This window comes from Haemaphysalis longicornis, unplaced genomic scaffold (genome assembly GCF_048455015.1).
Source record: "Haemaphysalis longicornis isolate Haplotype H1 unplaced genomic scaffold, Haemaphysalis longicornis Haplotype H1 scaffold_2, whole genome shotgun sequence".
NCBI classification, from domain to species: domain Eukaryota; kingdom Metazoa; phylum Arthropoda; class Arachnida; order Ixodida; family Ixodidae; genus Haemaphysalis; species Haemaphysalis longicornis.
Window position 1 is genome coordinate 215752421 of NW_027526295.1, and position 27588 is coordinate 215780008.

The 27588-nt window shown below is 46.3% G+C and overlaps 1 protein-coding gene and 1 non-coding gene across 2 annotated transcripts in view; both read left to right on the forward strand.

Annotated features, from left to right (window-relative positions):
* LOC144170945 (sodium-dependent low-affinity dicarboxylate transporter 1-like) overlaps positions 1–27342 on the forward strand; it is a 50355-nt gene extending 23013 nt beyond the window's left edge. The window contains exons 2-8 of the mRNA XM_077700941.1: positions 1063–1179; positions 2300–2380; positions 9219–9332; positions 15241–15427; positions 17594–17755; positions 24293–24430; positions 27259–27342. Of these exons, the coding sequence (XP_077557067.1) occupies positions 1063–1179; positions 2300–2380; positions 9219–9332; positions 15241–15427; positions 17594–17755; positions 24293–24430; positions 27259–27342 (883 nt within the window). The remainder of the gene's footprint in view (positions 1–1062; positions 1180–2299; positions 2381–9218; positions 9333–15240; positions 15428–17593; positions 17756–24292; positions 24431–27258) is intronic.
* Trnaa-cgc (transfer RNA alanine (anticodon CGC)) lies at positions 8009–8080 on the forward strand. Its single transcript has one exon. It is a non-coding gene; the product is annotated as a tRNA-Ala (tRNA).
* Positions 27343–27588: the final 246 nt, after the last annotated feature.

Sequence of the window (27588 nt, forward strand, 5' to 3'; positions counted from 1 at the left end):
TTTTATGAGTCTTGGCCAGGCTTTCTTACTGAACTGGCTACAAGAAGCCGCAGGCGAGTTGAAGAGGCCGTCACTAGAAGGCCATTTGTCGAAAGTGCTATCACGATCATCACTGACCTTACAACAGAAGTTTCACTTCGGAACGGCGGAAGTGCGTGATGTTAGCACCACCGCACTGTCGTAATGGTGCCGTGCAGCGTTTTTAGATTAGGTCAGTTGGCAAAGAGCGCGGCCCTCCAGTACTGCGGCACGGGCCGGTGCTGCCGCCGACCAGGCGGTGGCGCTGCCGTAGCGTTGAGCCCCATCTCGGCGCGTCGTCTGCTGCTCCTTCCATGCCACTCTGGCGCTTTCTACACCACCCATACCGTCACTTGCTCCAGTCCTTCTACACCACCCTTCTACACTCTCCGCTTTCTCACCACCCATACAGGCGGTCGGAACGGCGAGCGAGTGGTACGGCGATTTCACGAAGCCCGATTTTGTTGTCGACCTTCACGAGTAGGGTGACAGCAAACGAGTAGTACAGTTATTTTACGACGACTAACGTGACTTCACGCCCGTCCTAATTGCGCTAGGTAACACTAAATGTGCACATAGAAAATGCAAAAAAGACCGCTACATTTGGCGAACGGGCGGAAACCAAGTTGGCAACAATGGAGCTCTAGATAGGGGGGATTTAACGACGGCAGTTAGACGCCGGCCCATCTTCGTGGCGTTCCTCACTCTTACGTTTTCCCGGCTGTTACGCTTTCTTTTTCCGGTCCGGTGAAAAACGTATTAACATGGTTCCACTGTATTTGGTAAAACCCTATTCGTTACGGCCACAAACGTCGGTCTATCTTTTCCTTTATGTTTCTCAGCATAGCATGAAGCATAACTAGTGCCCCGCAAAACAAAAGTACCGCAATTCAACTCCATAGAAATAAGAATCATCGTGGGAGGTTGATAAATCTGTAAAATATGATCCGTTAGCACCCCCTTTCCCCAATAATTTTTTTCAAGGGCCATAAACTGCACACTGCCGAGTATTTATTCATCACAAATCTCCCGTCTTTTCTGCAGGCTCGATGTGTCGACGGGGGACATGAGCTTCGGGGGCTGGCTTATCGTCATGGCGCCTGTGGTCGCCGTATCGTATGCCGCCTCTTGGTGTACCCTCTACTATAGCTTCCTCTGGAGGTAGGCAGAACCATACACTACACGAATCGTGCTTGCATTACAAACAGACGAAAAGTACAGCCTACAGGCCCGACCCTATCTATAAAACCTAACCACCTGAAAGTTTCCAGCTTAGAGGATTCTCAACTTTTCTCAGCAGGAACATAATTACTACAATATCCGTTACAGCATACAATATTACAATGCACGTTACAATAGACGTTACAGCAACGTGATTACAATCGTCACTGTGTTAGCTGCTCAGCAAAAAGTTATAATAGAGCATGATTGCTGTTCATTGTGGTCTAGGTCTTCGTTTGGAGCAAAAAGCAGTCAAACCGAACAGAGAGAAACGAGTACAGCGCTTGTGCTCGTTCGTCTCCCTCCTGTTAGTCCGCCATTCGCGCTGAACAAAGCTGTCGACAACAGACCCTAACAGGTCCAAATGTTTAAACACACATTACACTAAGCGCGTTATGAACTGACCGCGCAAACAGGCGCTGCACAGTGATAAGAAACAAGACAAGCGTTGACATTAATCCTACGTGTGTGGTGGACAACCGGACGGACTGTTTAGACAAATGGAGCGGTTGGGAAGCCAGCGCACTTGTAGAAGACGACGAAGGTCACGGGTAGGACCAGTATGACCAAGAACCGTATTATTGAATACTATGCAATGTTTTAAAACTCGGGGGCTGTTTTAAATGACTTTAAGAGGTAAACTGCGTTTGGAATTGAGCTCGTCGGTTCACTGAAATATCCCTGTTTTCACATTCTGACGAACTACACTTGGAACTTGATCTTAGTTATTTTGCGAGTCAGTCAGCCAGAAAGTACACAGGTAAAACAAAAAGTTGGGTCCTCGCGCAGTTGGGTAAAAACAAACCAAAAGAAATATTGGGCGAGTCCCACATGTCTGCTATGGTCCCTTGACACGACACGAGAAATGTCATCGCTTTGGTAAACATACTGGTTTTATTAGAGGCTTTTCCAGCATTTGTGAGTAACAACCTTAGCAAACTTAGCAAACCACGAGCCTTAACAACCTTAACAACCTTAGCAAACCACGAGGCTTTGGTAGGCAGTGAGTTATCAATTTAGGTCTTGATGCTGGTGTGATAACAAGTGCACCTACCTGTAGGACACCACCGGATGACGAGGAAGTGTTCCTCTGCGTCAAGGAGTACCTCGGTAAGAAGAGGAGTAGCATGACTCGTGTAACGTGAGTGCAGTTTCCTTATAACCTATCGTTACGGTTTTTCGTTGTAATTTCTTTTTTCTCTTTATATATGCTTAGGTGGTACACAAGTAATGTATGCCGTGTGGTTGATTTAGCGAGTGAATTTGGGCAGAACCAAATGAACTGAAGCAAAGTGGGAAGCCAGCCTACTTGAAAATGGTTCATGACTGGAACTACGCACTGTCCAGTTGTGCGCAGTTCCAGTCATGAACCAAAGTAGATGCCGTAGGCCAGCTTCAGTGGAAGAGGGACAATGTGGGGAGAGAGGAGTGATGGTAGGCACGTACCATTTCCTTAGGTGTATAACTTGCGTTATCTAGGCCTGGCGAGCGCGATTTAGTGGGCATCTACCTCCCTCCCTATTCCTCCTCTTCACCCTCCAGCGACCTTCGGTCCTCCCCTTCCTAATAAAAGAATTTATCAACATCATCTAGGTATGCACTTGCTGTTGGACGCCACAGCAGCACTTAGGAGTGTGGCTAGAGAAGCTAGGATGATAAGGGAATAACTCCTGCGCGTTACATTTCTGTACCTTGTGTTTCGTGAAAAGGTTCAGCTAAATTTTAGTCGGCGCACAAAACCACTTGCTACCATGTCCTTTACTACCTTTCTTGTTTTTTCACCAACACGTGATATGCTCTGTTGAGAAAATTTACTCGAACTATGTCGCCACTATTTTGGATCAACAGAAGCAATTCTTCAGTTACGCTTGGCTACCAGCGCAGTTTTTTGTTATATTTTCTGTATTATTACGCACGCAGTGTTTGAAGTGTTTGGTGTCTTCAATGATAGTCAAACTTTTGTTCCCCTCGTCCTTGCCCGCATGGTTGGCGGTATCAACGTTAATAATTAATTAACTGAGGAAGAAACCACATGCAACTATTATTTCATTACATTTTCTCATAAACGTATGTGATTGATTTCCAGCCGTACTAAGTTTTATTGATTTCGTTGTGTCATGTGTTTCTGTAATCGTAGTTCAACAGAGCCGTGAATCTCTCGCGTATCACAGCTTTCCTAAATGTGTCTGCACATGGTGTCGAAAAAAAAAAGATTTGACTGTGGTTGTTCTCCACCTGCTTTCTATCAAATTACACGATGGTTAGCCGTTCGAAATGGTTTTTGCTGACCTTGAGAAATTTTGTTCTCTGAGAACGTACGGCTGGGTTAACCAGTTTTTGAAAACCACCACCGTTTCCCTCCGCACTTTTTTTGGGGCGGGGGAGGGGGGAGGGGGGGGGGGGGGGGCGAGGGAGCCCACGTTCGTGCTAAATCGCAACGATGGAAATCATATGTTTGCGAACAACACGCGTAACTCTATAGTACCTACACAACATTAGGATAAATTACGTCGCGTTCTTTCCATAAAGTATTTCTTTAATCCGCATTGTCTCGTTACACTGATTACGGATAAAACTGTTGTAGTCGCAGTGGCAAAATGTTGTTCGCTTCGCGCTGGACAGATATGCTGAATTTCGTGCCTGGAGGCGCTCATACAGAGTTGGGGTCACTGACAAGGCTAATGTTAATTCACTAATATCGGTTATGCAATCGATACCACACAGGCTCACGTTTTTTTTAAACGCGATGTTTATATATAAGGGCGCTCAAAGCGAATACTAATTACGAGATTGAGTCAGTATAAGCTTCACATGCATTGAGTAACATTAGGCGTGGTACCGACAGGGCTGTTTTCTCTGTGTCTCATGGGTATTATTCGTTTGGGCTCTCTTCAAGCATCCCTCATATGGGATATAAGCATGCTTGTAATTTGTACACTGCCGTCTTGTGTACTAACAGTCATGTCGCCACAACTGAAGTAAAAAAAAATCTGCAGAAATTCAGAATGAATGAATGAATGCATGCATGAATAAAATCTTTATATTGTTGACTTACGCGTAGCATTCTTATGCCGTTTGTCTTGAGCGTGAGTTCTTTAAAGCCAATTTTTTTTGTGTGTGTCTAAATTCTGTCCGATCAATTATCTCAATTTACGCTATTAAAACGATTTCAGGTGTTACTCAAGCCAAATCTGTATTGTTGTGGAAATGTAGGGCGTTACACGGTTCGCCATTTTGTATATATTTTTTATTTTGATTTTTTATTTTTCCAAATTTTGTTCGACCAATTATCCAAATTTACGCTATTATAACGGTTACAGGTGGAACCTCTGCGAATTCTGCATTGTTTGGGAAATGCAGTTCGCCATTTTCCGTAATTTTTAAAAATGTCTCTTATTTCTTAGTTTTCAAAATTTCGTTCGACCAACTATCTCCTTTTACCCCATTATAACGATTACAGGTGGAACTTTTGCGAAATCTGCATTATTGTGTAAATGCAGGGCGTTATAGGGTACACCATTTCCCATAATTTTTTATATTTTTTCTTCGTTTTTAATTTTTCGAAATTTTATTTGACTAGTTATCTCCGTTTAACGATTACAGGTTGAACACTCGCGAAATCTACAATATTATGGAAATGCAGGGTGTTACACGGTCCTGGCTGTGGGGGTACTCGGCAAAGAATGCTACGCATCAAAAATCGCTGAAGCGCATTGGTTCCCGGATTGCGCGAAGTTTGAGTTTCTACCGCCGTGTAATTGCGCTGTCGACAACGATGGGCAACTCTGTCGAGTCTGTTCGCTCGTTTGGCCGCGTTTTTCCGTACCCTTAATCTGTGCTGTACTGGTGTCGACGGCCACTTCACGGTACGAGTTCAAGTTCGTGCTATGGAACGCCTCGTGCTAGGAAACGCCTCGTCCTTCTCGCTGGGGCCTCTCTCTCTGTTCCACTATTTCTGTTAGCGGACATTTCCCGGCTTGAATAACTCCCCTCCGAATGCATGCGGGGCAGGCATACCGGGGCTGAAGGTAAACAGCTTTGCTCTTAAACGGAACAGCATTAGAATAACCGTGGTGCATATAAGGTTCGACCATTTTAAGTTCAAGGTGATCAGGCCTACCCGGGGGTCAATCGTGGCGAAATAGCTTTGTAATGCGTAGACTGTTACTTTTCACCGTTTAAAGAATATTAGTCACCTGTTCGGGATAAATCACTGCACCGTTTACATTAAAGGGGTCCTGAAATACCTTCCGCCGATGCATGGATGTACAGTCGCGCTCACTATGACCTACACGGCTCATTAGAATTCAGACGATTATATCGTCAAAACAATGACTATGGCATATACGTTAGGAAAAGGCTTGATTCATTAGGCCGTCGTTCTCCTAATGCGCACTTGGTCTTTAACCCCGGGTGCCAGACAAAGTTCATATAAAGCTGTGAATACTAATGAGCGGTGCAGGTCATAGTGAGTGCGACTGTACATGTCACCAAATAAATCAATGTATGAGCAATCTCCTCCCACAAGAATTTTGTTAAAGCAATGAGTATTAGCTGAGAAATCGTAAATCAAAAACCGCGCATTATCGTCACGCCGCATTTCCTCCTCCTTTCAACTTCTTCGCTGTTGACAGCGCGGGAGCCTTCCCTCCCATAATGCTGCGCTCCTCAGCGGTGACGTACTTCCGCTATTACGCTACTCCGACTGCCGTCTGCTAAGGGCAAGCTTTGTTGAAACCATGAATCCCGCACTCCGCTCAAGGCTGGAAAAGCGAACGAAAAATCTGGCCGCATGTGTGCGGCGGCCTGGCCTTGCCTTTCGCGGTGTACGTTGCTGCAGTTGCTATCGGCGGCACGTGACTTTCTCTCGGCGGCGAACTCGCAGCCGCACGGGAAGATCGTGCTCTCGTTCCCTTTGATGCACCGACACTGTTTATCCAAAAAGCGCCGTATCAGATGTGGCCCCGCTGGTGCCGGGTCTTATTTTGCGGCGCTGGTAATTCCTGCCGGTGGCATGTGAAAAAGACATTTTAAACCAATACAGAACCAGTGCACAAAACGCTTCACTCATGTGACCAGCTCAGCTTGGGGCGACACATGGTGGAGCGCGGCAACGTTGGCAAAACATGCTCCGCCCCGGCTCTGAGCTTTCTAGCGCTGGAGCGAGCGCCATTTCTTTGACGATCTCAAACATCGGTTGCCTTGGCAACAAGGCACAAACCGCTCTAGAAGTCAGTTACGGTTGCGTAATCCCGGTTCAGCTCGGGGCCCCACCTCACGACATGTGGGCACTGCAGGCGTACCACTCACTCCCATTGGCAAGTGCGAGATGCGTTTGGCCTTACAGGAGGCGATGGTGTGTGTGTTGTGGACGCCTTTGTTTCGCGATGAAATGCGACGTTGTGCTTCTGCGGGTGGATAGGGCTTCCCGTGGTCTGGATTATCTTTCTCGAGCGACGTACGACTCAACCTCGCATGGGGTATGTGCAGTGTGCGTGGCTAAAAGCCATCTCGGCTTGTGCGCCAGAGTTAAGTGACTTGCTGTTCATCCCCGCAAACGGCGCGCGAGGTGAGTGCCGAATTTACGACGGGCAGGAGGAGGCAACCCATCGTCTGTCAATCGCGGTTCAGACTTGCAACGGATGTTGTGACGTTGTGTTCGTTCGAAACGCATCTCTGGTTTGTTTTGAAGTTGAATAAAATGTTTGCGTCAAACCCGGACATGCGGCTCAGGGCGTTCTCTGCGATTGCACGAAAGAAGTGCACGGGGCTTCAACGCTTTCTTTATGGAACGTACTCAGGTAAGAGAATATCCATGTCGTGTTATGGCCGTGTTGCATTCAATACAAACGGTTAAGCGTTTGTTTACACTTGCTTCGTTTGTCGTAAAATGTCCAAGCACTGCGGCACTCCGCTGGCAGATGAGCCGGCGAGCCGACGCTGAGCAGACGACTCATCTGTTTGCCGGAAGTGCGTGAAAAAGCCGCCCAATAGCAGGATGTCTAGCTCATGACGAACATCTGGGAATCGATGTCGTCGACATGTGAAGATGGCGGCGTGCAAAAAACACGAAGGGAAGGGTGAGAAAAAAGTGACAAACTTTGCAACAAAAGTGTGAGCTTTCCGCTGCGCGTAAAAGAGTAATACTTGGCACAGATGACGTTGACGACCCAATCTTACGATTGCGCTAGTCCATTTAGTGTGCTCAAAACGCCTTTCAGGGCCCCTTTAAAGGGTCGAACACATGCGCGGAAACAGACGCATCCCCGCACGCGTCTCCGCCCAAGAACCGGTTTGGCAGCCGGATGACCCGCCGCGCCAACCGCTCCCGGGCGCATCCAATCTGCTAGATATTTTGACGCGCCGCGTCGGAAACCGGATTGCTCGAACGGACATGTGTCCCTGCTTTAGTTCGTGTGATTAGGGCGGAAAGAAGATAATGCTGCCTAGTCATTATGGTGACAGACATTTGTACATTAAATTATAAACAATCTTAAATAGAAAGCTACCACACGCATCAGTTTATGTGTGCTATAAAACTAGACAAGAGGATCGCTTCATTCTAGCACGCGTAATATAATTGCCGAACGGTATATACACAGTTAATTATACTGTTAACCTATTCGTTGATGGTTTTGTATCATGTATTCTGTTTTCTGAATGTTTTTTTTTTTTGTTCCCCACTCCCCGCTGCAATGCGACTAAGCTTGAGGGACGGATAAATGAAGTGAAAATAAATATTCAACGTTTCACCGGTGTTTCACCATCCGGGGGTGTAGCTCAGTGGTAGAGCGTTCGCTTCGCATGTGAAAGGCCCCGGGTTCGAACCCCGGCACCTCCACAGTGACTTTTTAAAACCGCTAATATGCTCATACTGCGTTTCTTTTCTTTTTATGATGAGAAGACTGCGCCCAGGTAACTTTTTGGCAACTGCGGAACCAGGATGGCTCTAGGGTTTTGCTCTCAACACCTTTGCCTATATACGCAGTTTTGTATCGTGCCTTTAATGTTCTGCTTTTTTTTTTCTTATCGCCGCTCCTTTGTCACACGACTGCGCTTGAGAGTCAAAAACTTACATAAAACCTAAATGTCCAGCATTTTCACGGCCTGTTTGTGTGTGGGTTTGTAGCTCAGTGGTAGAGCGCTCGCTCCACATGTGGGGGCCCCGGTGTTCGAACACCGGCACTTCCACAGCAGATTTTAATAAATAATTTAATATGCAGATACTGTGGCTTTTTCCCCTGTTGTGAGAAGATTGCAACCAGATAAATATTTGGTAATTACGGGTCACTGATCACAACATCGCTCTAAAATTGGACACTGAAAAGCGGTAAACAGTATTCATACCCAACAGCATCATGCATAAGTCTCCGGTCTCCCTTTTTACGTCGTCAATAACATATTTGTTCACCAGAAAACACTTAAAACAGTTAAATCAATACGCTTGTTTAAAATTGCTGTAGCAGACTTTTCAGTCATGCGAATTGTTTTTTTTTGTAAGCAGACTCAGCCAGTACGGTTCCAGCAGATGAACTCGTATGCCGATATGGGTCAAGCTGTTGAGTCTGCTTTTATCCCCTGGACCCTTCCAGATGTATTTCTGCGATAAACACTGGTTCATCATTTGATTTGTTGATCGATCGATTGACTGAGTGATTGATTGATCGATCTATTGATCGATCGATCAATCAATCGATCTATTTATTTATTTATTGATTGATTGATTGATTGATTGATTGATTGATTGATTGATTGATTGATTGATTGATTGATTGATTGATTGATTAATTGATTGATTGATTGATTGATTGATTGATTGATTGATTGATTGATTGATTGATTGATTGATTGATTGATTGATTGATTGATTGATTGATTGATTGATTGATTGATTGAGAGTATGGGTGCGAGTAAACCATCCGTGAGGCCGTAAAGCGTGCGTGAGTGGCGCCTGACGCTCTCTCGGCATCCCGGCGCAGGTTCCAGGAGTGCGTCCCTCTCTGCTACCTGTCGAGTGCCTTCATGCTGGCCCTCACCACGGACCACTACAAGAGTTGGCTCGTGCCCGCCTACTCATCCCTGGATGGCAATGAGTTAGCTATGAGCAATTTTCTTCTTCTCCTTTTTAGACGCAAGTCATACCTGGACAAACAGCCCAAACAGGTCTCGCAGGTCCTGTGACGGTGACGGCGTATACGGTACTGCGGGCGAACTCATCGCGGTTGGGCATATTTAAAGTGTGACCAACCATTAAAACCGACATTGTGTCACGAATTGAAACCCAGTAATAAATAAACGGTGTACCGGATGGTATGTAGGCGTAACTAATAGCCATGTCAAGTAATCTACGTCTAGTAATTTAGTGATGGTTAAGTGCAATTTATCCCCCCCCCCAAAAAAAATGACTCAGGTACACAAATCAAGTGAAATTCAATATCTGTCGTCGAAAAGTTTCATGCGGTAATTATACAATCTTAGATGCATAGATGTATGCACATAGTTCCGGTTTAAGGAAAATACTGTCACAGCGATGAATCCGGTACTATATGAAAGAAGCTTTGACGGCATAGGGGCGCAACGAATGACAATTGATTACACTGGATGCTTTTAGGATTGTTACGACCGAGTGGGGGCACCCGATCCGAGCTCCGTGGCCTCCGACATACGAGTGGTAGCGTGTATGATGCGAGCGGCCAGCCGCTGTTGCAGCCGTGAAGAAGTCCAGAAGCCGTAGGCTAACGTAACTGTTTACTTCATAGCGAGAGGTGAGCCGAAGCCAAAGAACAATGCCCCGACGGGCGAGGTTACAATACAGGACTCCAGCAGAGCGACAGCATCGATTCGCTGCTCTAACAGGAATGGTTTAAAGCGCTTCGGGGGTCTATTTATACCCAAAAGCGGTAACGGTCAAACGCCAACAAGCGGAAACACGCGACGAACGTCACAGACACACACAACGCTCTTTCCAGAGTTCGTAAGCCGTTCATAGCCTCGGTGCACGTTGAGTCCGAGAGAGGGGAGAGAGGAGGACTCCGTTGCGATCGACGGGGCCTCTGTGTCCTTAAAGAGCGTTGAGACGAGCCTTGCCGGCAGCCGCCGAAGTTTTGAAATGCGCCGAAAGCGAAGCGTCTGAGCCGGGCTTATCGAAACTTGTCACCGACATGGTGGCGCCTGTTTTCAAAGGCGCACGCAGTGGCTTCGCCGCACAGCCGAGGAGTGATGCGGGAAAGTACGGCGGCGCTGGCCGATTCGTAACAGCTTCTCCGGCGAGGGTCCGAGATCCCGGTGGATAAGGATCTTCAGTCGTTGTACGGAGGGATGCTTTCGAAGTGAAGTGCTCGGCAGACGCTCGACTCCAGGCCTGGGCTGTACTACATCGTGCTGGAGCTTCACCGGGCCGATCACTGGACGAGTACGCTAATAACTAAGTACGCTAATAACTAACTACACTAGTTTTATTTTTGCCCAGCAGTACTTTAGACAAGTGCACATACTTGAAAGGTGACATTTCGCAAGATTGGAAATGTCCCACACACAAAAAAATGCGATAGTAAAGGGCGAAACCTGCTCCAGGAAAAACAATGAAATTGAGAAAGTCAGGCGTCTACAGGCCACTTCTCGCGCTGAGAGCCGCGATTTGAGCTCTCGTCATTGCTCCGAGCTTCCCCAATTTGTACCGCACTTTAGGTGCGACCGTTCTCTGAACGCTGCTGCGACCGCGTGAGAGGACACAGGCCGTTCTCTTCGACAGCAGTCGAGCGCGCGGAGGAGCGAGCGAGATTTTCCAGCGTTCGAACGTAAGGCGCGCACTCCTTCCTGGAGGCGGCGTTCCCTTGGCGCTATGCGAGCTCACGGCTTTGCCCCTTGGCTGCCCGCACTGAAACACGCGCCACAAGTACGTGCGAAAATTTTCCCTCTATCCTTCTTGCTCGCCTTTTCACCAACGCGTTCGGCAAGCGAACATCGGAATGTGTTTACGTTCTCTCCTCTAGGCTGATCGGTTCCCGACTTCGGCTCAGCCACAGGCGACACCGGAACCTTAACCAGCTCAGCCGATGTTGGCCTATCGTCGGGAGCATCAGCTGGGAGTGACAAGGGCACGACGTGCTCATTAGACACCTCGTAGCTTCCAACAGACCCTATCTCAGCGTCCGTCGCCTTTTTCGCAACACCCTCAGCAAGCGAACACCGAAGGGTGTTTTCGTTCTGTTTTGCGGCTGTCAAGGCTACACAAGATCCAAGCTGCCCTGTCTCAAAAGACGGCTCAGCCGCCCCAGATACCTGAATCCCCCTATATTATACCTGGTTTCTGCAGTCATCTTCTGTACAGGGTTCAGTGAAATCGAGGTCACTTTTGCAAATATTTTCGGTACATTTAATATTGCGAATCATCGAGCTGTATTGACAAGTGCAATTGTGAAATCAGAGCCCAATCGTCATTATTTCTCCGATTGTGTCCCGCCTGTCATTCTGTTTTTATTTATGTGCTACCAAGTGTTCTGCACCATATTATAGCTTGTTAAAACAATTTGCTACCAACAAAACAAAAAAGATGCGCCCTCACACACCGTGTACAGATGGTTAACCAGCGAAGCCGCAACGTGCAGCGGATGTTTACCCATCTGTTTAACTGCCTCATATGCGCCGTTGGTACTTAGCAGTGTCGGAAGATTGGAGAGCGTAGCTGCGTCCTACAAAAGCCCAGCCCACCTATCTCTCTCCTTACCTCCAACTTTTCTACAACATGGTTTTCTTCACGCATGCGCATGGAGTTACACCGGAGGAGTTTTCTGCGCACGCCTGACCGCCGGATTTCCTTTCGTCTAGCCGGGTAAATCTTCCCTTTAAAAAAGGAAAGTAAATACCAGCCTCCAGCCCCTTCTGTTTCTTTATAGACATCTTTTTGTTCTAATCTATTTTTCCTCTCTGTATTGCCTCAGCAATGCACGGACACAATGTTGTTAAGACGCGCAACTCCCCATTTAGAGTGCTCATGCATGCACCTGACGCAGGACACTGCCACCTAGGAACCAGCGCCTTAAAGGCACCACGCCCGGTCAATGAACCAAGCGTCACAATAAGTTTACTTACCTCCATTTCATTACAGCTAAAAAGATTTTAGCTCAAAGAGTGTGCGCAGTTTTTCAAAAAGAAGAACCCAAGCCTCACATAGCAGAAACCTGACATTCGCAAACACGGCTTAAGTGCATTGGGGGAAAGGATAGTAATAACAAAAAAAAAACTCGCATACTATAATCTAACCATGTAAGGTCGACGAACTTTGAACGCGCATCTCGTCGAGGGCTTGCCGCTGGCTGATGTGCTCTTGGAGGGCACTGGACGTTCTCAAGGTGGGCTTTTGAATTGAGATGGAAAGCCTTTTTTTATTTTTCGTGCGTGCGATGGTAACTATTTAAGAGGGTGGGACTAACTAGTGAATCATTGCGTGCGGCGAGGTGCGCACTTCCCAGCCTCAGCGGTAGCGCCCTGACTGCTTATGAGGGTTCACCGGCTCTTTTGAAGGTTTGACTACCCTGCTCACCTAATAATGCGCCACTCGTGATCTGGACCCTTCAGATTTCGCCTTGTTCATTTCTTTTAAATGAACAACTGTGCTTTATAAGTTTATGCAAGTAACATTACTGTTCATATATCTATGACATAAGGGTCTCACATAAGCGCAATGAATGCTTTTACTTCTACTGGTACTTCCTGTATTCGATTGCTAAAAAAGTTATCCATTTAAAGCACATCCCCGACATTTTCTGTCATACAGATCTTACAAAGTTACACCTAACCATATTAAGGTACGTGCACTATTAGGGGATCCAGGGCATTTAAAATATTGCGGGCTTTCTCAACCGTCCTGCGCTCGTGTATGATTCCGAAAGCAACCAAGTTCCTCCAAATGATGTCGCCGCTCTACTTATTGGCGCAGTGCTTCCTCACCTTCGTGCCCGTTAACAAGGCTTTAATAGAAGATTCCTCGGCATGAGATAAAGATACAACATCGTGTTTCAATCTTACGTAGGCTTAGTTCGTTATGAAAAGCCCAATTTTGTCGTGCTGGCGTTGGGAGTAAAATAATGACTTAATAAAAGGAGAAATTGCGTTAGCGTAGCATTTCCAGACAATAACGACTCTAGTTCGCCTACGGTTTGTAACACTGCATATGTTACTCTGCTTTGCATAAGCAACTCTGCTGCTTTCTTTTGCCTCTGTAGCTTGCGGAGGCTGTGATGTAAAGAAGCGGGACTAATATCTTGGTAACCATTGGCATCGACAACACTCCACAGTATCCCGTCTATAAACTACTCTATTCCTATAATGAGTATTATAGTGCTTTGCAGCAGTAAAGCTTTATGCTGCAGACAGTGAAGCGAGCCAGACATGCGCAAGGCCTTTCTCGACTCCCGACTATAAGCAGAAATCTATATCGCGTCAGGCAGCTAATACGCTGCCACCAAGCATCCGCACGCATACCGTAACCGCAGTACGAGCGCATAAAGGTAGTTAGATACGACCGTTATACATTCGTGATGGCAATAAATGCAGATATTTACAACAGATTCGCCCTTCTCGGTGCAGCGTTGCAGCTGCTGTTCAGCGTTTTACGTAAATACCACGTGAGCCAGCTGTGAGGCGACTCGGGCACTGGACGAACACGACAGATAGTAAAATTGCCGTGCGCTAATTATTTCTTCTGCCAACGAGTATGTTTACTGCGCGAGCATTAGTGGTGTAGTTTCGCGAAGACCCGCCGTCGTCGTGGTAGTTATGAGGCCTAGGCGAAAGCAAACATGAAACTAGAGAGACAGAAGGCTGAAGAGAGTCGAGAGGGTGACGAGAGAACAAAGAGGAGAAGGTGGAAAAATGGTGAGGAGAGTTGATGTTGAAGGAAGTGGGGGGTGATGAGAGGAAATAGGAGAGAGGGAGAGAGGAGAGAGAGAAAATGGTGTTGAAATCAGAGTGAGTAAGAGGGTCAAGAGAGGCTGGAGGGAGGGGAGGGTAGGTGGGATAGAGGGGAGGGGTGAGGGCGAGCAATTAATCCACTTCGTAAACACGAAACTCTCACACAACTGAAATCCGACTGCTAGCGCTGGCCCCGCCACGCCCATCAGGAAAGACGGTACGTGAATATTTCTGCGTGAGAGCGTTGCTATTAAGACGAAAGCCTTATGTTTCTGTCGTTACGTCTTGTCGGTCAGCCTGCCTTGAAAGTCCTTGATCCCAATACCTCACCGTGTAGTAAACAAAAGCATGTGCGGTGGTATGGCTCGCGCTCTGGAACGCCTGGGCTTCAAAGGCACACGGAGCCAAAAAAGGAGAGATTAGGAGGGGAAGGCAGTGCGAACCGAAGTGGGGCACAAGCTGTAACACGAAAGGAGGACGGGGCAAATACATACTCATTCACGGTTTCGTGCCAGCTCGCAGAGGGAGCAAGATGCGTCGGCGATGCACGTTAACCTAGCCCCGTAAGGGGGAGTACCCGCGTATAAATGCGCCTACGTGTCACACGAACGTGTCGAAACAAGTCCGCGCTCCGTGTGGAGTCATCGCAGAAAGTGACCCAACGAGAACGTGAAACAAATTAAATCATGTGACTGTCTTTTTCTTTTCAGCTAACTTTTTTCGAAATAACTTCGAAACTAGCTCTACAGATTTTTCTCTCTTTCCCAATCTTGGCGTTCTCCGAGAGTTCTAAACGCGTCATTATAGTGATGTAGCGGCCGTTGGCCGGGTTTCTTTCTGTTGCAGCAATGAACACACTCGATGGCCTCTGAAAAAATCGCCACGAAAGCAAAGCAGAAACAGAAGGCGGAACTGCTGAGATGAGCAAATCGTGTAGTGCCACTCCGTGCTGGCGATAACAGCTTTCGCAATAATTCCAGAAGCTAGAAAAAGGGAAAGTATTTATCGGAAGTGTTGAGGGTCCACTTAATGCATCACCACTAAGACTTTCGTCCCCAACTCGCCTGGGAATTTTTGTCTTCCCCACAGACCCACGCGCAGCTGGCTGTTCGCGGGAAGCCTGTTCGCGCTCTTGCTGTCGATGACGCCTGCCGAGCAGTGCCGCAACCTGGACAGCGAGGGGCGCCTGCTGAGCAGCGAACTGCTGAGGGAGCGCTTTCCCTGGGGCGCCCTTCTCGTGTGTGCGTCCGGGGCGTGCCTTTCCAACGCTTTCCAGGCAAGTGCTGCGGATCGCTCGTTTCGCGCCTCTCAACTGCTCGGAGAGTGTCTGTAACGAGCACATTAATCACCGATAAAGGAGAGAGTAACCTCGCATGCGTGGCGTCTCTGGGGAAAGTACCTGCCACACCGTTCTTTGAAACGAGGACCAGTACGGGCTTTCCACCCTAGGACGTGTCCTCAAGATGGAATTTATTCGAGCTCATGTACGCATGTAAACCTAGCTTCAGCTCAGAAAAAAGATAGCCTCTGAATCATCACCGTTAGCTTCCATACATTCCTTTAAATGTGTCGTCAAGTAGCTTCAACGCAATTTCGCCTCATGTCACGTTGCCTTTTTGAACGACGCCTACAGCTTCATTTCGCGCGCAACGTCGCAGTTTCCTCTGTGTCGTCGGTGCTTCAATCTCGATACTACTGTTTCCCTTGGCCACATCGTCTTTGTCGCAGTAAAGTTTTTTTTCTCTGTGCTCGTGTGAGCCCAGCTCCTCCAAAGACTTAAAGGGACCACAAAAACCACATAAAAGTGCTCTCTATTCTAAAGATTGGACAGTTCTACCTAGCTAATTTCGTTTAAAGGAAACGATGCCTCCGCTGCGGAGGAATGTACACTTAAAATGACAGCTTTGGAAAGTCTGCTCGCTTCGAAAGGCGTATTAGGCATCGAACGTCTCTGGGAAATAGGGAAAAAAAGGCTTTCAGAATGCTGACTACGTGTCAACAGACGGAGCCCTTAACGGAACAGACGCTTAACTTACAGTAAAGTCTATAGTTGTGTACTCCTGTGTAACGGTGGGGCTTTGAGTTCCGTGGTTTGCTTCGGATGGTTGTACTCGCAGGTCGGGATTTCCTGCGGTTTTTATTGGACCTGCCTAGCCCGCCTGGAATCTCAATGTTGCGGTGGAAAAGAGGGCGACCCGAATTCCTGATTTGGTTCCGGCTTTGTTGGCCTTCGTGAACTACGGGGTCCACAGAATTAGAGCCGACCTCGCCCTTAGCTTGTGCGGTTTTCACCCTTGAATTGCTGTGGATTTACCTCAATTTTAAGACGAAAGCTTTCTCTTTCGGACCGATGGCGTCCTGTAAAAAAAACTAATGAATTTCCCCTGAGACCAGTTGGTCCACCGAAAAGTTCTAATAAAATATCTCGACCCGTAGCGTGTTCGTCAAACCGGGGTTCCATTGTGCGAAAACGGTTACTTGAAAATCACGGAGAAGGAATGGTTCCAGACGAGACAATACCTGCATCGATCATGAAGAGAGTACAATAGTATACGTTTTTCTTATAAACCACGTATCGGTGTACATTTAGAGCGTCCGTAGATGCGTTTACTTATTGCGCGAAAAATCGTCGCGTGGGTTCGTTTTTCGTTTGGGGTTTGGATCTTTGAAGGCCTGGCGATCGATTGAACGCATTTTCAGACGGAAGCTTGGACGCACCTTTGGCGAAGGTTTTGACGCACTTCAAACGCAGTTTTGATGTTCGGAAGCTTTCGCGCTTCTCTGCATTTTTTTTAATTAAGGGATGGTAATTTTTCTGCCCTGTGTCCATTTATTTATTGCCTTGTGAATTTAAGGTAGAACTATCTTGAATTGTAAGCACAACATTTTCAAAGTTTGAGTCTACAATCTCCTAAAATTTGTGTTTGTTTTCGACAGCAGCGGCAAATTTGTGCCGGTCGCCTGCTGACATCATTCAGCGAGAGGGAGAAAGTAGGCGTCGCCAGTCTTCTTTCTTAACTATATAGCCTAATAAATGCTATTTGCTTTAATTTTGCCACATTTCTTAGTCCGCTATTTCAACCTTTTGACTGAAGAAAAGTTGTATGATGTGCACATGACCGTTAATATCTCCACAGATCTCTGCGTGCTTGTGCTATGATAAAAGTAGAAACAATTCCTCTCAAGTCATCCACTGATAATCCGTTACGTCCTACCACTTCACGTGCGCTTATTTCCAGAATGAATTGAGTCCACGTGAAGGGACTGCTTTATTTCCCAAAACGTAGCAACGCCTCCTGTGACTCTACCACTTGCATGAAATCATAAATATCCGGAAACTGCAAATATAGGCGAAAAAGGCTGACACGAGGTGAAGAAGCAGTGCTCTTAAGGCAGGCCAGAATAAACGAGGATAGAACACTTGTTCAAATGGCTGGCGCAGGACGCTGGGACAACCAAGCAGGTGGCGCAGTGGCTGATTGACATGCCCGGCGACAACCCAGTCTGGCTACAGTGCACCCTGGCTGTGGCCTCGGCCCTAATCGCTGAGGTAGTCAGCGCGAACCCCAGCCTCCACATGCTGCTGCCTGTCGCCGCAAACATGGTACGAGCGCTAAGGTTACTTGATAACCACGGTGGCAACCTTGCGAGTTTACAAGAAAGGAAGGGATTTCACTATCCTGTTCTATGCAACCATGTGTTGTTCGCAAAAGTCGTGGACTTGAGTTTCACACTACGCGACCAGTAAATTGTGCTGGAGGTGTGAGAATGCGGGAAAGAACGTTACACAAGCTGCCCGCCCGCAAATAATTTGGTGCACTTAATGAAAGTTCCCCTTCCCTCACTCTCTTGGCCTAGATTTCTTTACCCGTCCCGAAAGAGGCCTTGAAATTATTGGATTTGGCGTCTGCGGTTGGCACGTTGTAATTGAGAGCTTCGCAGTCTACCGGTCTTCAATGGTTTAGAAGTTCAGCCAGTTGATACGAACATAAATGACAATGACCAATGAGCAATTCCTTTTGCACCTGGATAGAAAGGCAGGGTATGACTGTCGTGTCACACAGAGCAATATTAATAGCAAAGGTTGAGTGGAATTTTCAGTCGCGGGTGCATTGCTACCAGTTTTCATGGCGGCAACTTGTCATCATTCAAATTGAGCTGTGCGACCCGACTACGGTTAAGGGCCACAGGAACGTATATCGGTGGCAATTCGACGATGAGACGATACAGTGGTATCGCGTCCTTGCACCCCTTGTCTAGCCTACACGATGCTGCCTGTTACTATAGACGTTGACGTGCGGTAGCCATATATAAAGTGCCTACCGCGGCAGCCAAAATATCACCGTAATGGCGAAGTGATGAGCTGCACCGTACACGTTTCCGTCGAGTGGCCGTCGCCTGAGGGATCACTACTTGAGTAACTGATGAAAGCAAAACCTTGATGAGCGTTTCAGTAGAGGGCTCTGGATATCGCTAAACCTCAGGCAGCTCCCTGGCAACCGCAAATAACGTAATTTTCTTCCGCTTCCTTTCTGCGGCATAAAAAATCGGTATTAACCAGAGGACTACCCCACCCGTAACAATTAAGGTCGCACCTAGCCGAGGAAAGTGACGTGTATAACAAAAGCACCCAAGTTGTTCGGCTAGGAATTGGTGCTGGGTACCCTGTGCAACTGACGCGCGGGCAAAAGCCCCGCCCCGAAATGTTGGAAATGGAGACCACTGGCGCCCTTGTAAAATGCACAACCGGGTACAAAAACGTATCAGCCTGCAGCCCGCAGTCTGGTGGAAAAACATTTCGCTACTTTTTCGCCCAAACTGTCAGAAAGTCGGCGCAACCATTTTCGGTACGTTTTTTTTGTTTGTTTCTCTCCTAAAAAAATGAGCATCAAGCCGTATACTCAATCGACTTTTCATCAACGACGGCATAGTCCTGTAAAATCTTCTCCAGGGTCATTTAAGATCGTTTGGCGGCATTTAGAGCGGGGCTGCCCCTTTTTAGGGGAATTTCGGTTGATGCGCGTTTCCATCCGTTCGCCTGTCGAAACGAAACGTTCTTGAACTTTGCAAGTCCGATCTACAATCCCAGCAGCGGGTAATGAACCATGTCTCACTGAACTTATTGCTACACTCGGAGCCCTATTCCACGTTTCACGAAAGCGGCTCGCTGGCTGGAGCATCGACAAAAACGCTTTGATGTTCACGCTTCGGTGAATTTCCATGGGAGTGCACAAGGTCAAGACCGTAGCTTTTTTGCGTAATAACGTGCGCGATATTAGAACTTCTTGCACCGGCGTTACACCGGATGAACTTGAGATTGCTTGGGCAATTTCCTTTGTTCCTGCAGCCTGTCTAGTCTACACTTTTTATTATGTCTGCAAGCATCAATGGTGTTTTAGCTCCAATTCACTCAATCACCAGTACCAGCATTTCTTGCTTTACAGTGCTTACGAAACGACATAAAATTCAGTTTAGATTCGCATTTAGAATGTTTTGCAGGACAGTATATGCACCAGTTCATTTTCTTTCAGGGCGCTAGCACTTTTTTCAGTTTCAGTTTGTTAGTCATTCCAAAAAAAGTAGTACAGTAATAGTATTATACAGACGAGGGTCCCAAAATTAAAGACTGTAACACGATCCTCGATGAATAACAACAAACAATAAATTAGATCAAGTAAACAAGCAACATGTAATACGAGGGAATGGCAATCAATTATGCAATAAATTGGGGTGAGTAATCAATATAAGCTAAGTGACACATCAGGCAACGAAAAGCAATGCAAAGAAAGACAAAAAAAAACGAAAAAAGAGAAAAATCACATCTAAAAAAAGAAAAAAATCACATCTAGTAATCACATAGCATCACATAGTGATCACATAATCACATCGAAAAAAAATCAAATCAAACCACTTTTACACGTTCATGATATTCTCTGATGTAATAAGGCAGCATCGACAAGGGCGGAAAACAGGCGGGACGGGTGTTTCTCGTAACCGATTCATTTGCAATGCGGCAGCCACCTATTTATGACGCGCACAGAAAAAGCTTACAGATATCTAGCAAGGCACACATCCTACAAACTAAACTATGGACGCGCATCCCTTGGAACAGTCGCATAAAAGAGGGCTCACGAGCTCAGACTGCTCCCTTCTGTTCCATACAGAAAGCTTATGCAACATTACGTGCAGTGTCATCGAGACGCCGTTTAATTTTTATATATATTGTCATTATTATGCGTGCATGCCTACCTTTGTCGCGTTCCGCTAGCCTTCACACTAATCAAAAAGAACTCGCCCAACAAGACGTTCTAATACATTCCGATGTTGTCACGCGCTGTCAGCAAGCACGGTCGGAGCAACGGCGTCTGAAGGAGCAAAGTGAGCGCTTAGGTTCGGATTGAACCTCTCAGAAGGGATAAAAGAAAAATCACGAAGCCCTTTTGCTCCAATGTGCCTCGGAATACAGAAATTAAAGGCAGGGGGGATTAAGCTATTGTTGCCAGTATATTTCGCCGTCCTTTCATTTTAACGCATGAGCGCACTTCGTGCCAGCGATGTCGCTAAGCCTCGAGGCGACCGTATATTTCCTGAGGTTTGGGGAACTGCGTAGTCAGCAAGAATAAATTTAGGGAGGAGGCGAAGAAGAAGCCAATAATTTGCCAGCCAAAAAGGGGAAGTTCCGGGCCATGCACTTCCCACCTTCGCTTCGTGCCGCATTTATAAATTATAATGAACAGCATAATCAAGCAATGAATTATCGTGCTCACACCATAGCGTGTCACGTTAAGGGGGCACCTGGGTCTTTGGGACCAAAAAATCTCCAAAAAGCATTTTCTAGGTATCACTTTTCTCTTGATTTGCAGTTTTTCCTCCAAAAATTTCGTACGTTGAACAGTACCAGGTACTTATAAAAGCCATAGAGGCCCGATTTAGGCAAAGAAATAAGTATTTTCCCATATTTCCCCACTTTTTCACCATGAGTGCTATGGCAGTGATACAAAATTCTCGAGAGGTACATTACATCCGAGCATATGGTGCAGCGAGGAAGATCATTTCTTTTGCACTGCGAAGCTGAACGTTTAAACCATGCGGTTTGGGAAGCAGCTTTTGCATTTTGTGTTTCAGTACTTGTTTAATTAGCATTATTTTTAATTGGTTAGCAAGACTAGTCCAAACTTAGAAGTTAAATTGATGTAAACGTGTATGTGATTGCAAAAAAAAACTGCTTCCCATATTTCCTTCTCACAACTAGTGGTATCTATTCATGTCTTGTTAGTAATCTTTTGTTGAATAGTTTTTTTTTTCATATTGTTCTCAAGAACAACCAAGGAATTTTTTAATTAACTCGGAAAGTAGTTATCTCACATAAAAACTAATTATATTTGAAATCAACTAAAAAACTGATCAAACCCATGAAGTTTCGTCAAAATTGGTTGGAAAGCAAAAAAAAGTTTCTAAGACCAGTGTGCTCCCTTAAATAATACACCTCTCACGTTTCTACGTTTCCATGCGACGGTAACACGTTGAAATCAAGCTAAACAAAAAGTATAAAAAATAAGGTATATGTGTGACGTATGCAAAACTCAGTTGCTCAACGACTATGTTCCTTGAAGAGTAGTCAATTTGCTTCATTTCAAAGAAACATTAATGGAATATTTTCTGATGGGTCTTTAAGAATGCTTGACCATCTTATAGCTGTCACTCGCGAAATTAAGGCTCGGTCTGGTGCGCATGCCCTGCTATAGATTTAGACGCCTCCAACAAGGCATTTCTTGCACACCTGCATTGCCATTGCGTTTTAACTTATTAGTGGTCACGTTTGCTCGCTTAGCACCGCCGCATTGGCTGCCTGTCGCTCTTTGTTTACGATTATCGGCATCTCCTCGCAGCCAATTTTCTACATTCTCTTGCACCCATTCGGCTCCGCGCTCTTCTCACACTTTGTTTTACGCTGGGAACGTCCAAGGCGGAGGGCAGCCAGCCACCGCCACAGGGGTCGCTCCTTCAGCAGCGGCCGGCAGCTTCGCGAAAGCAACGCCTCCCCCCCCCCCCCCCCCCCCCTTCCCCGAACGCGTTCTCCTTTTTATTTGTTCTAATGTGTCAATGTATCCAGAGATCGACGGCGCAAATTTTTGTCGACGTGGACCACCTATCGCTCATGTAATAAAAAGAGGGCGCGAGGTGCGAGTGCAAAGTGAGCGAATGAATGTAGAAACGAATAGTGCGCAAAGGAAAGTCGACATGGCAGGGGAACGGCAAGAAAAAGAATTTACCCTTGAGCTGCCTTTTATTTGCCCATTTACGCGCGATTTTTTGCAGAAGTACGTTTTTCGTACACCGGCCGTTTATTTGGCAGAGTTAGTGGCCTTACACTTGTTTTACGGTTCGTTTTGCGGTTTCCTTATATGAATTCTGATCTCTATGCTGTATGCCTGATTAGCCCGACGCATGCGTTCGGCGTCTTAGGCCTTGACATTTTTGCCCACGGAAATGAAACCGTTGGAGAGTAGACGTATTCAGCGTTTCTGTAATAAGCAAAGTGAGGACAAAAGTCATTTACATGGACAACGTATGAAGGAAACGGCGAAACAGACTACCGCTTCAAATGTATCAATTCCGTCCGACGTAACATCTAAATAAATGTGTCATACAGTACTATCTAAGTAACTTGAACGCGATAATACTCAGCAAGTGTTCTTAACTTACCGACAGAATTATCTGTTGAAAATAACGAGATCGACGGAATAGAAGTAGTATATGTGCTCTGCAGTATGAACAGCGGGCAGGGCGTGAAACATTAGCAGAAGGTACGCAAAGGGTAGCATTTTTACGGTTTTAAGCGGCACTGTTAGCTGGACCTCAGGAAGAAGTTACGCACTGGTAATTTATCTATGAAACAGCCTGGAAAGGAATATAAGGTACCTTTATCGCGCCTAGAATTTTTTTTTAGAGCAGGGGCGGTGTTCTCGTAACTGTCCCTTTTGAAAACGTTCCTTTTGCGCCCCTTCCTCGTGACGTACTTCCGGTTAAAGGTTTGCCGCGCTTGCGTTACGTCACTTCCGGTTGTTTGCTTTTAGCCAATCAGGGCTTGCCAAAAGGGACACTTTTTCAAGGGACACAAAAGGGACAAAACTCGAAAATACAGCCCCAGGGAAAACTCCGAGTACCGGTGTCCTGAGTCAGGGTGGGAGTACCATATTAATAAAAGCAGTGAGAAAGCTCCCCGAATGATCTTAATATCAAGCGCGATAGCATAAGTACCGCGAAAAGGACGGTTTGAGGCGCTGATACTTTTGCAAACGTCATCCTCGCTGATTGTGGAAGCCCTGAATTTAGAAGACGCATAATTCTAACAAGTGGGTCGACTTCGGCCTTTATGAATACACAGGTGAACTGCTGGATGCTTTCTCCTTCACAACTCATATAAGTGCTTATGTGATCCGCCACGGTGGCTTATAAGGGCTAAGGCGTTGCGCTGCTGAACACGAGCTCGCAGGTTCGATTCCCGGCCGCGGCGGCCGCTTTTCTGAAGGAGGCGAAAAGCAAAAACGCCCGTGTGTATGACATTTCGGCGCACATTAAAGCTCCCAGGTGGTTAAAATTAATCCGAAGCCCTCCACTATCGCGCGCCTCATCGCCTGCGTTGCATCGGCGCGTTAAAACCTGCAATCAATCAATCAATCAATCGTCAATCAATCAATCAATCAATCAATCAATCAATCAATCAATCAATCAATCAATCAATCAATCAATCAATCAATCAATCAATCAATCAATCAATCAATCAATCAATCAATCAATCAATCGAGTGCTTATGCGTCATCAAACAGTTTCTTTCTTGCCCTGAGGCAGAAAACGAAACCTAAACCAAATTGTAAGTAAGGACAGGGCCGGTTTCCATCAATTCTGTGCCGCTATGAAATCCTTCTTAGTCAACAAGTGTTAGGGAAGTCGTCGAACGCTATCTTCCTTCTCCACCACCCCCCACCCCCACCTCCTGCCTCCACACATCCCGAAACGTTTAACAAGCCTGCGGGAAATGTTGCCTGTTCAACAATATTTGTGATGTTACACCACTAAAGAAACTCGGCGAGACAGAGTCCATTGAATGCGTGTTTATTTTGCGCATGCGCACTCGCAGGCTCAGAAGACCAACAGCTCCCTCCTGTACTTTGCGATACCCGTGATGACGACCGTCGAGACCTCGCTCGTGCTTCCCACCTGTTCATTGACGCGGGCGGTGATCGAAGACTACGTTTACATCACGCCCGCCTCGATGGTGAGCGCTACGCGACCGCTGTGCTGCTGTGGCAGAAGTGGCTAAACCTGCACTCTCCGAGATTAGCTCTTCCCGTTCGCCGGCCAAAGCGGATGATTTGTTACGCAAGAGTGGACGCGGAGTAATCTCGGTGCTGGAGAACGCTCCGTTAGTGTAAGCAAAACACATAGTTGCGCCTCTTTTAAGCATACTTGCGCTGCTGGGCTCCTCGTGGATTAGCGCATGAGTCACTCCCCCGTCATAAGAAGCAAAACGTGGCTCGTGTTTGGATGGCGCCCATAAATCTGTTTACACCATCCCTGCGTTTCGATTCTTTCGGTAAACAAGACAGAAGTAATTTTTTCCCGCCGATCAGCTTCAACACATGTAGCGGTTCTCAGGTTACTCGCTAAGCCTAAAAATCTGTCTTTTTTTGTCAGTTCATGCGTCCACTGCCAAATGTTTGGAGAATGAATATTGCTGCCGTATCAGTGGGGTGTTTAGATCAAGACTTTTGCGGCAGCAAGGCACGCGTTCAAACTCTCACTATGCATTGCTATGCCCCTGGATCTCTGCTGAGTGAAAACAGGCGCTGAACTTGTAGCCGGATCCCATCTTCCACCAGGCATGCGCAGTAGATCCACCATAAACGCGTAAAGCATAAGCTCCGTGCAAGATTCACGAATAAAAGGGAAAATAATTAAAATATTGCAGTTCATTTGGTAGATCAATTACGCCTAAAGAGTAGCTTCAGCATTGTTTTGTTGTGCAGTGATGTTTTGTTTTCTGAGGTACGTAGTCTACTAGCATGTGGCGTTAGATGTGATACCTGATCGCGTGGTCATGTTTGATTGATTGATTGATTGATTGATTGATTGATTGATTGATTGATTGATTGATTGATTGATTGATTGATTGATTGATTGATTGATTGATTGATTGATTGATTGTAGGGTTTAAAGTGCCGACACAACGCAGGCGATGAGGCGCGCCATAGTGGAGGGCTCCGGATTACTTTTGACCTCCTGGGGTTCTTTAACGTGCGCCGAAATCTCGTACACGCGGGCGATTTTGCTTTTCGCCTCCATCAGGAATGCAGCCGCCGCGGCCGGGAATCGAACCCGCGACCTCGTGCTCAGCAGCGCGCGTGGTTATGACTAAGCTAATGCGGAAAACACTAAGTTGCCGGCAAAAAGTAGGCGTTTTCAATTTGTCCCTTCACGCGTATTTACGACTCGGATTAAACCAAATATCTGACAACATGCGTGTGGTGTGCATTTTTAAAAAGGCTCGCATGGCTCATCGTTGCTTGATAATGCGTTTTATCAGCCCCTCTATCTTTTTGAATTGCCGGGAAGTGGCTCGCTTCAAAATACTCACCGATTTGCGTCACTGCGGCATGACTCCAAAGGAGCCCCCATATCAGCACCATTTTCTTATGTTAAAGGTTGTCAAGTAGGTGTCCAGGCTATCCGAAAGCGCACTCGTTTTATTTTCAGTCGCGGCAGATTCCTTACTGGCCAACGTCGGTCGTGCAGTTTACAGTGACGTCAGCCGCATTATTGATGAAAGGGAGAGCGCGGTGCTTTAGTAAAAGTGTCGTAACACGGAAAACGGATGATTAAAATGGCGTTAAAAAATGTAGGAGGCGATGCACTAAATGCGCTAAGTACGCAAGAAACAACAACCAAAATCCCGGGCCATCTATCTCCAACGTGAGACCTGGGGAGGAGCGAAGCATGCAGTGGGCAAGTGTATTCTTGGTGGCTTGGCGTTTTTTCCAACGGAGATTAAACCGTTGGGGGGTTTAGGTGCACAGCCTTGCTGTAAAATTCTCTTGTCGTTGCAGCACGAAGCTCAGCGCGAGTTATAAATGAGTGTCCCGGTGTTCTTTTAGTACGCGTTACGAAGCGCTCTAGCACGAGAAACATGTGTCCCGGTGTTTTCTTAGTACGCGTTACATTCTAGCGCGAGGCGTAAACGCGTTTCCTGGTGTTTTAGTGCCGTGACTACATGAGACTACGATTACTACGACGACGACGACAGGAGACGCCAACAGCCCTAGCACGAAAGGGGCTGCGCCCCTAAAAAAAAAAGGTGTAGAGCCCTTCCACTCCTGTCACGAAGGAAGTCGGTAAAGATGTATTGGTAGATAACTTTATTGAGTTATGTAAGGTGAAATACTATATTGATGGAATAAAGAAACACGCATACCTTCCTTAGAATTATTTCTACATCAATTCTCGTATAATTTGTTTCATGACAATTTTGATACAAGAAGAGTTACAGCCGGTTTTGTAACCGCATTGCCTCTGTCGATGGCCATATCTATATTGGCACCAGACGGGAATTCTGCAATCTGTACAACTCTAATGGAAAGTAACTAATTACGAAGAGTAAATGAAACTCTGTGTAATGGTAGAGTTATTTTAACGCCCAATTTCAGAATACTTTTTTTCCAATGTACCTGCATTAAACTTAGAACCACAAAGCACTTGACACTACTTCTAGCTGGGGGGGGGGTGACTACCTTTATTGTCTGGCGGTATTTCCCGCCATCAACAAGAATCTATCTTGACGCCCTGCGCTAAAGCATTAAGCCCTAGCTTGCTCTTAAAACCGTACAAACATTTACAAATATGTTGTCGTGATTAACGTACCGAAATGAATGAGGGCGAAGCTAAGAAAGACACGACACTCACTAGGTCGTCTGTGCTTGGAGTGATTGCAGCGCAGCGGGAAAAGCGAGAGCGTATCGAATAATAGCTTATGAGAATGATGCAACCTTATTTTGAGATTTGTCATGCACATTCATCTGAGTGTGTTTTTCTTTGCTTCTTTGCTTCCAGATTTTGACAGGACTCACCTTCAAGTGTGCTGTCGTCGTTTCGACCATCATATCTGTGAACACTATCGGCTACATTTTTATCTGAACCCGCAAGGATGTTTCACGCTTTATCAAAAGTACGAGTCAATGAAGTGTACAGATAAATACAAACCGATCTTTTTTTATTTCTTGTGGCAATTTCTGTGGCATAATCATTATTTATGCGAGAGTTATATAGAATTGGTCACGGTAATATTTCATCGTTCGATTACACCCACGGATTGCATACACAGAATTCTATTGTCAAACTTGAACATTTTGTACTCGAAGCCATCGCTTTTAAGGGAGTGTG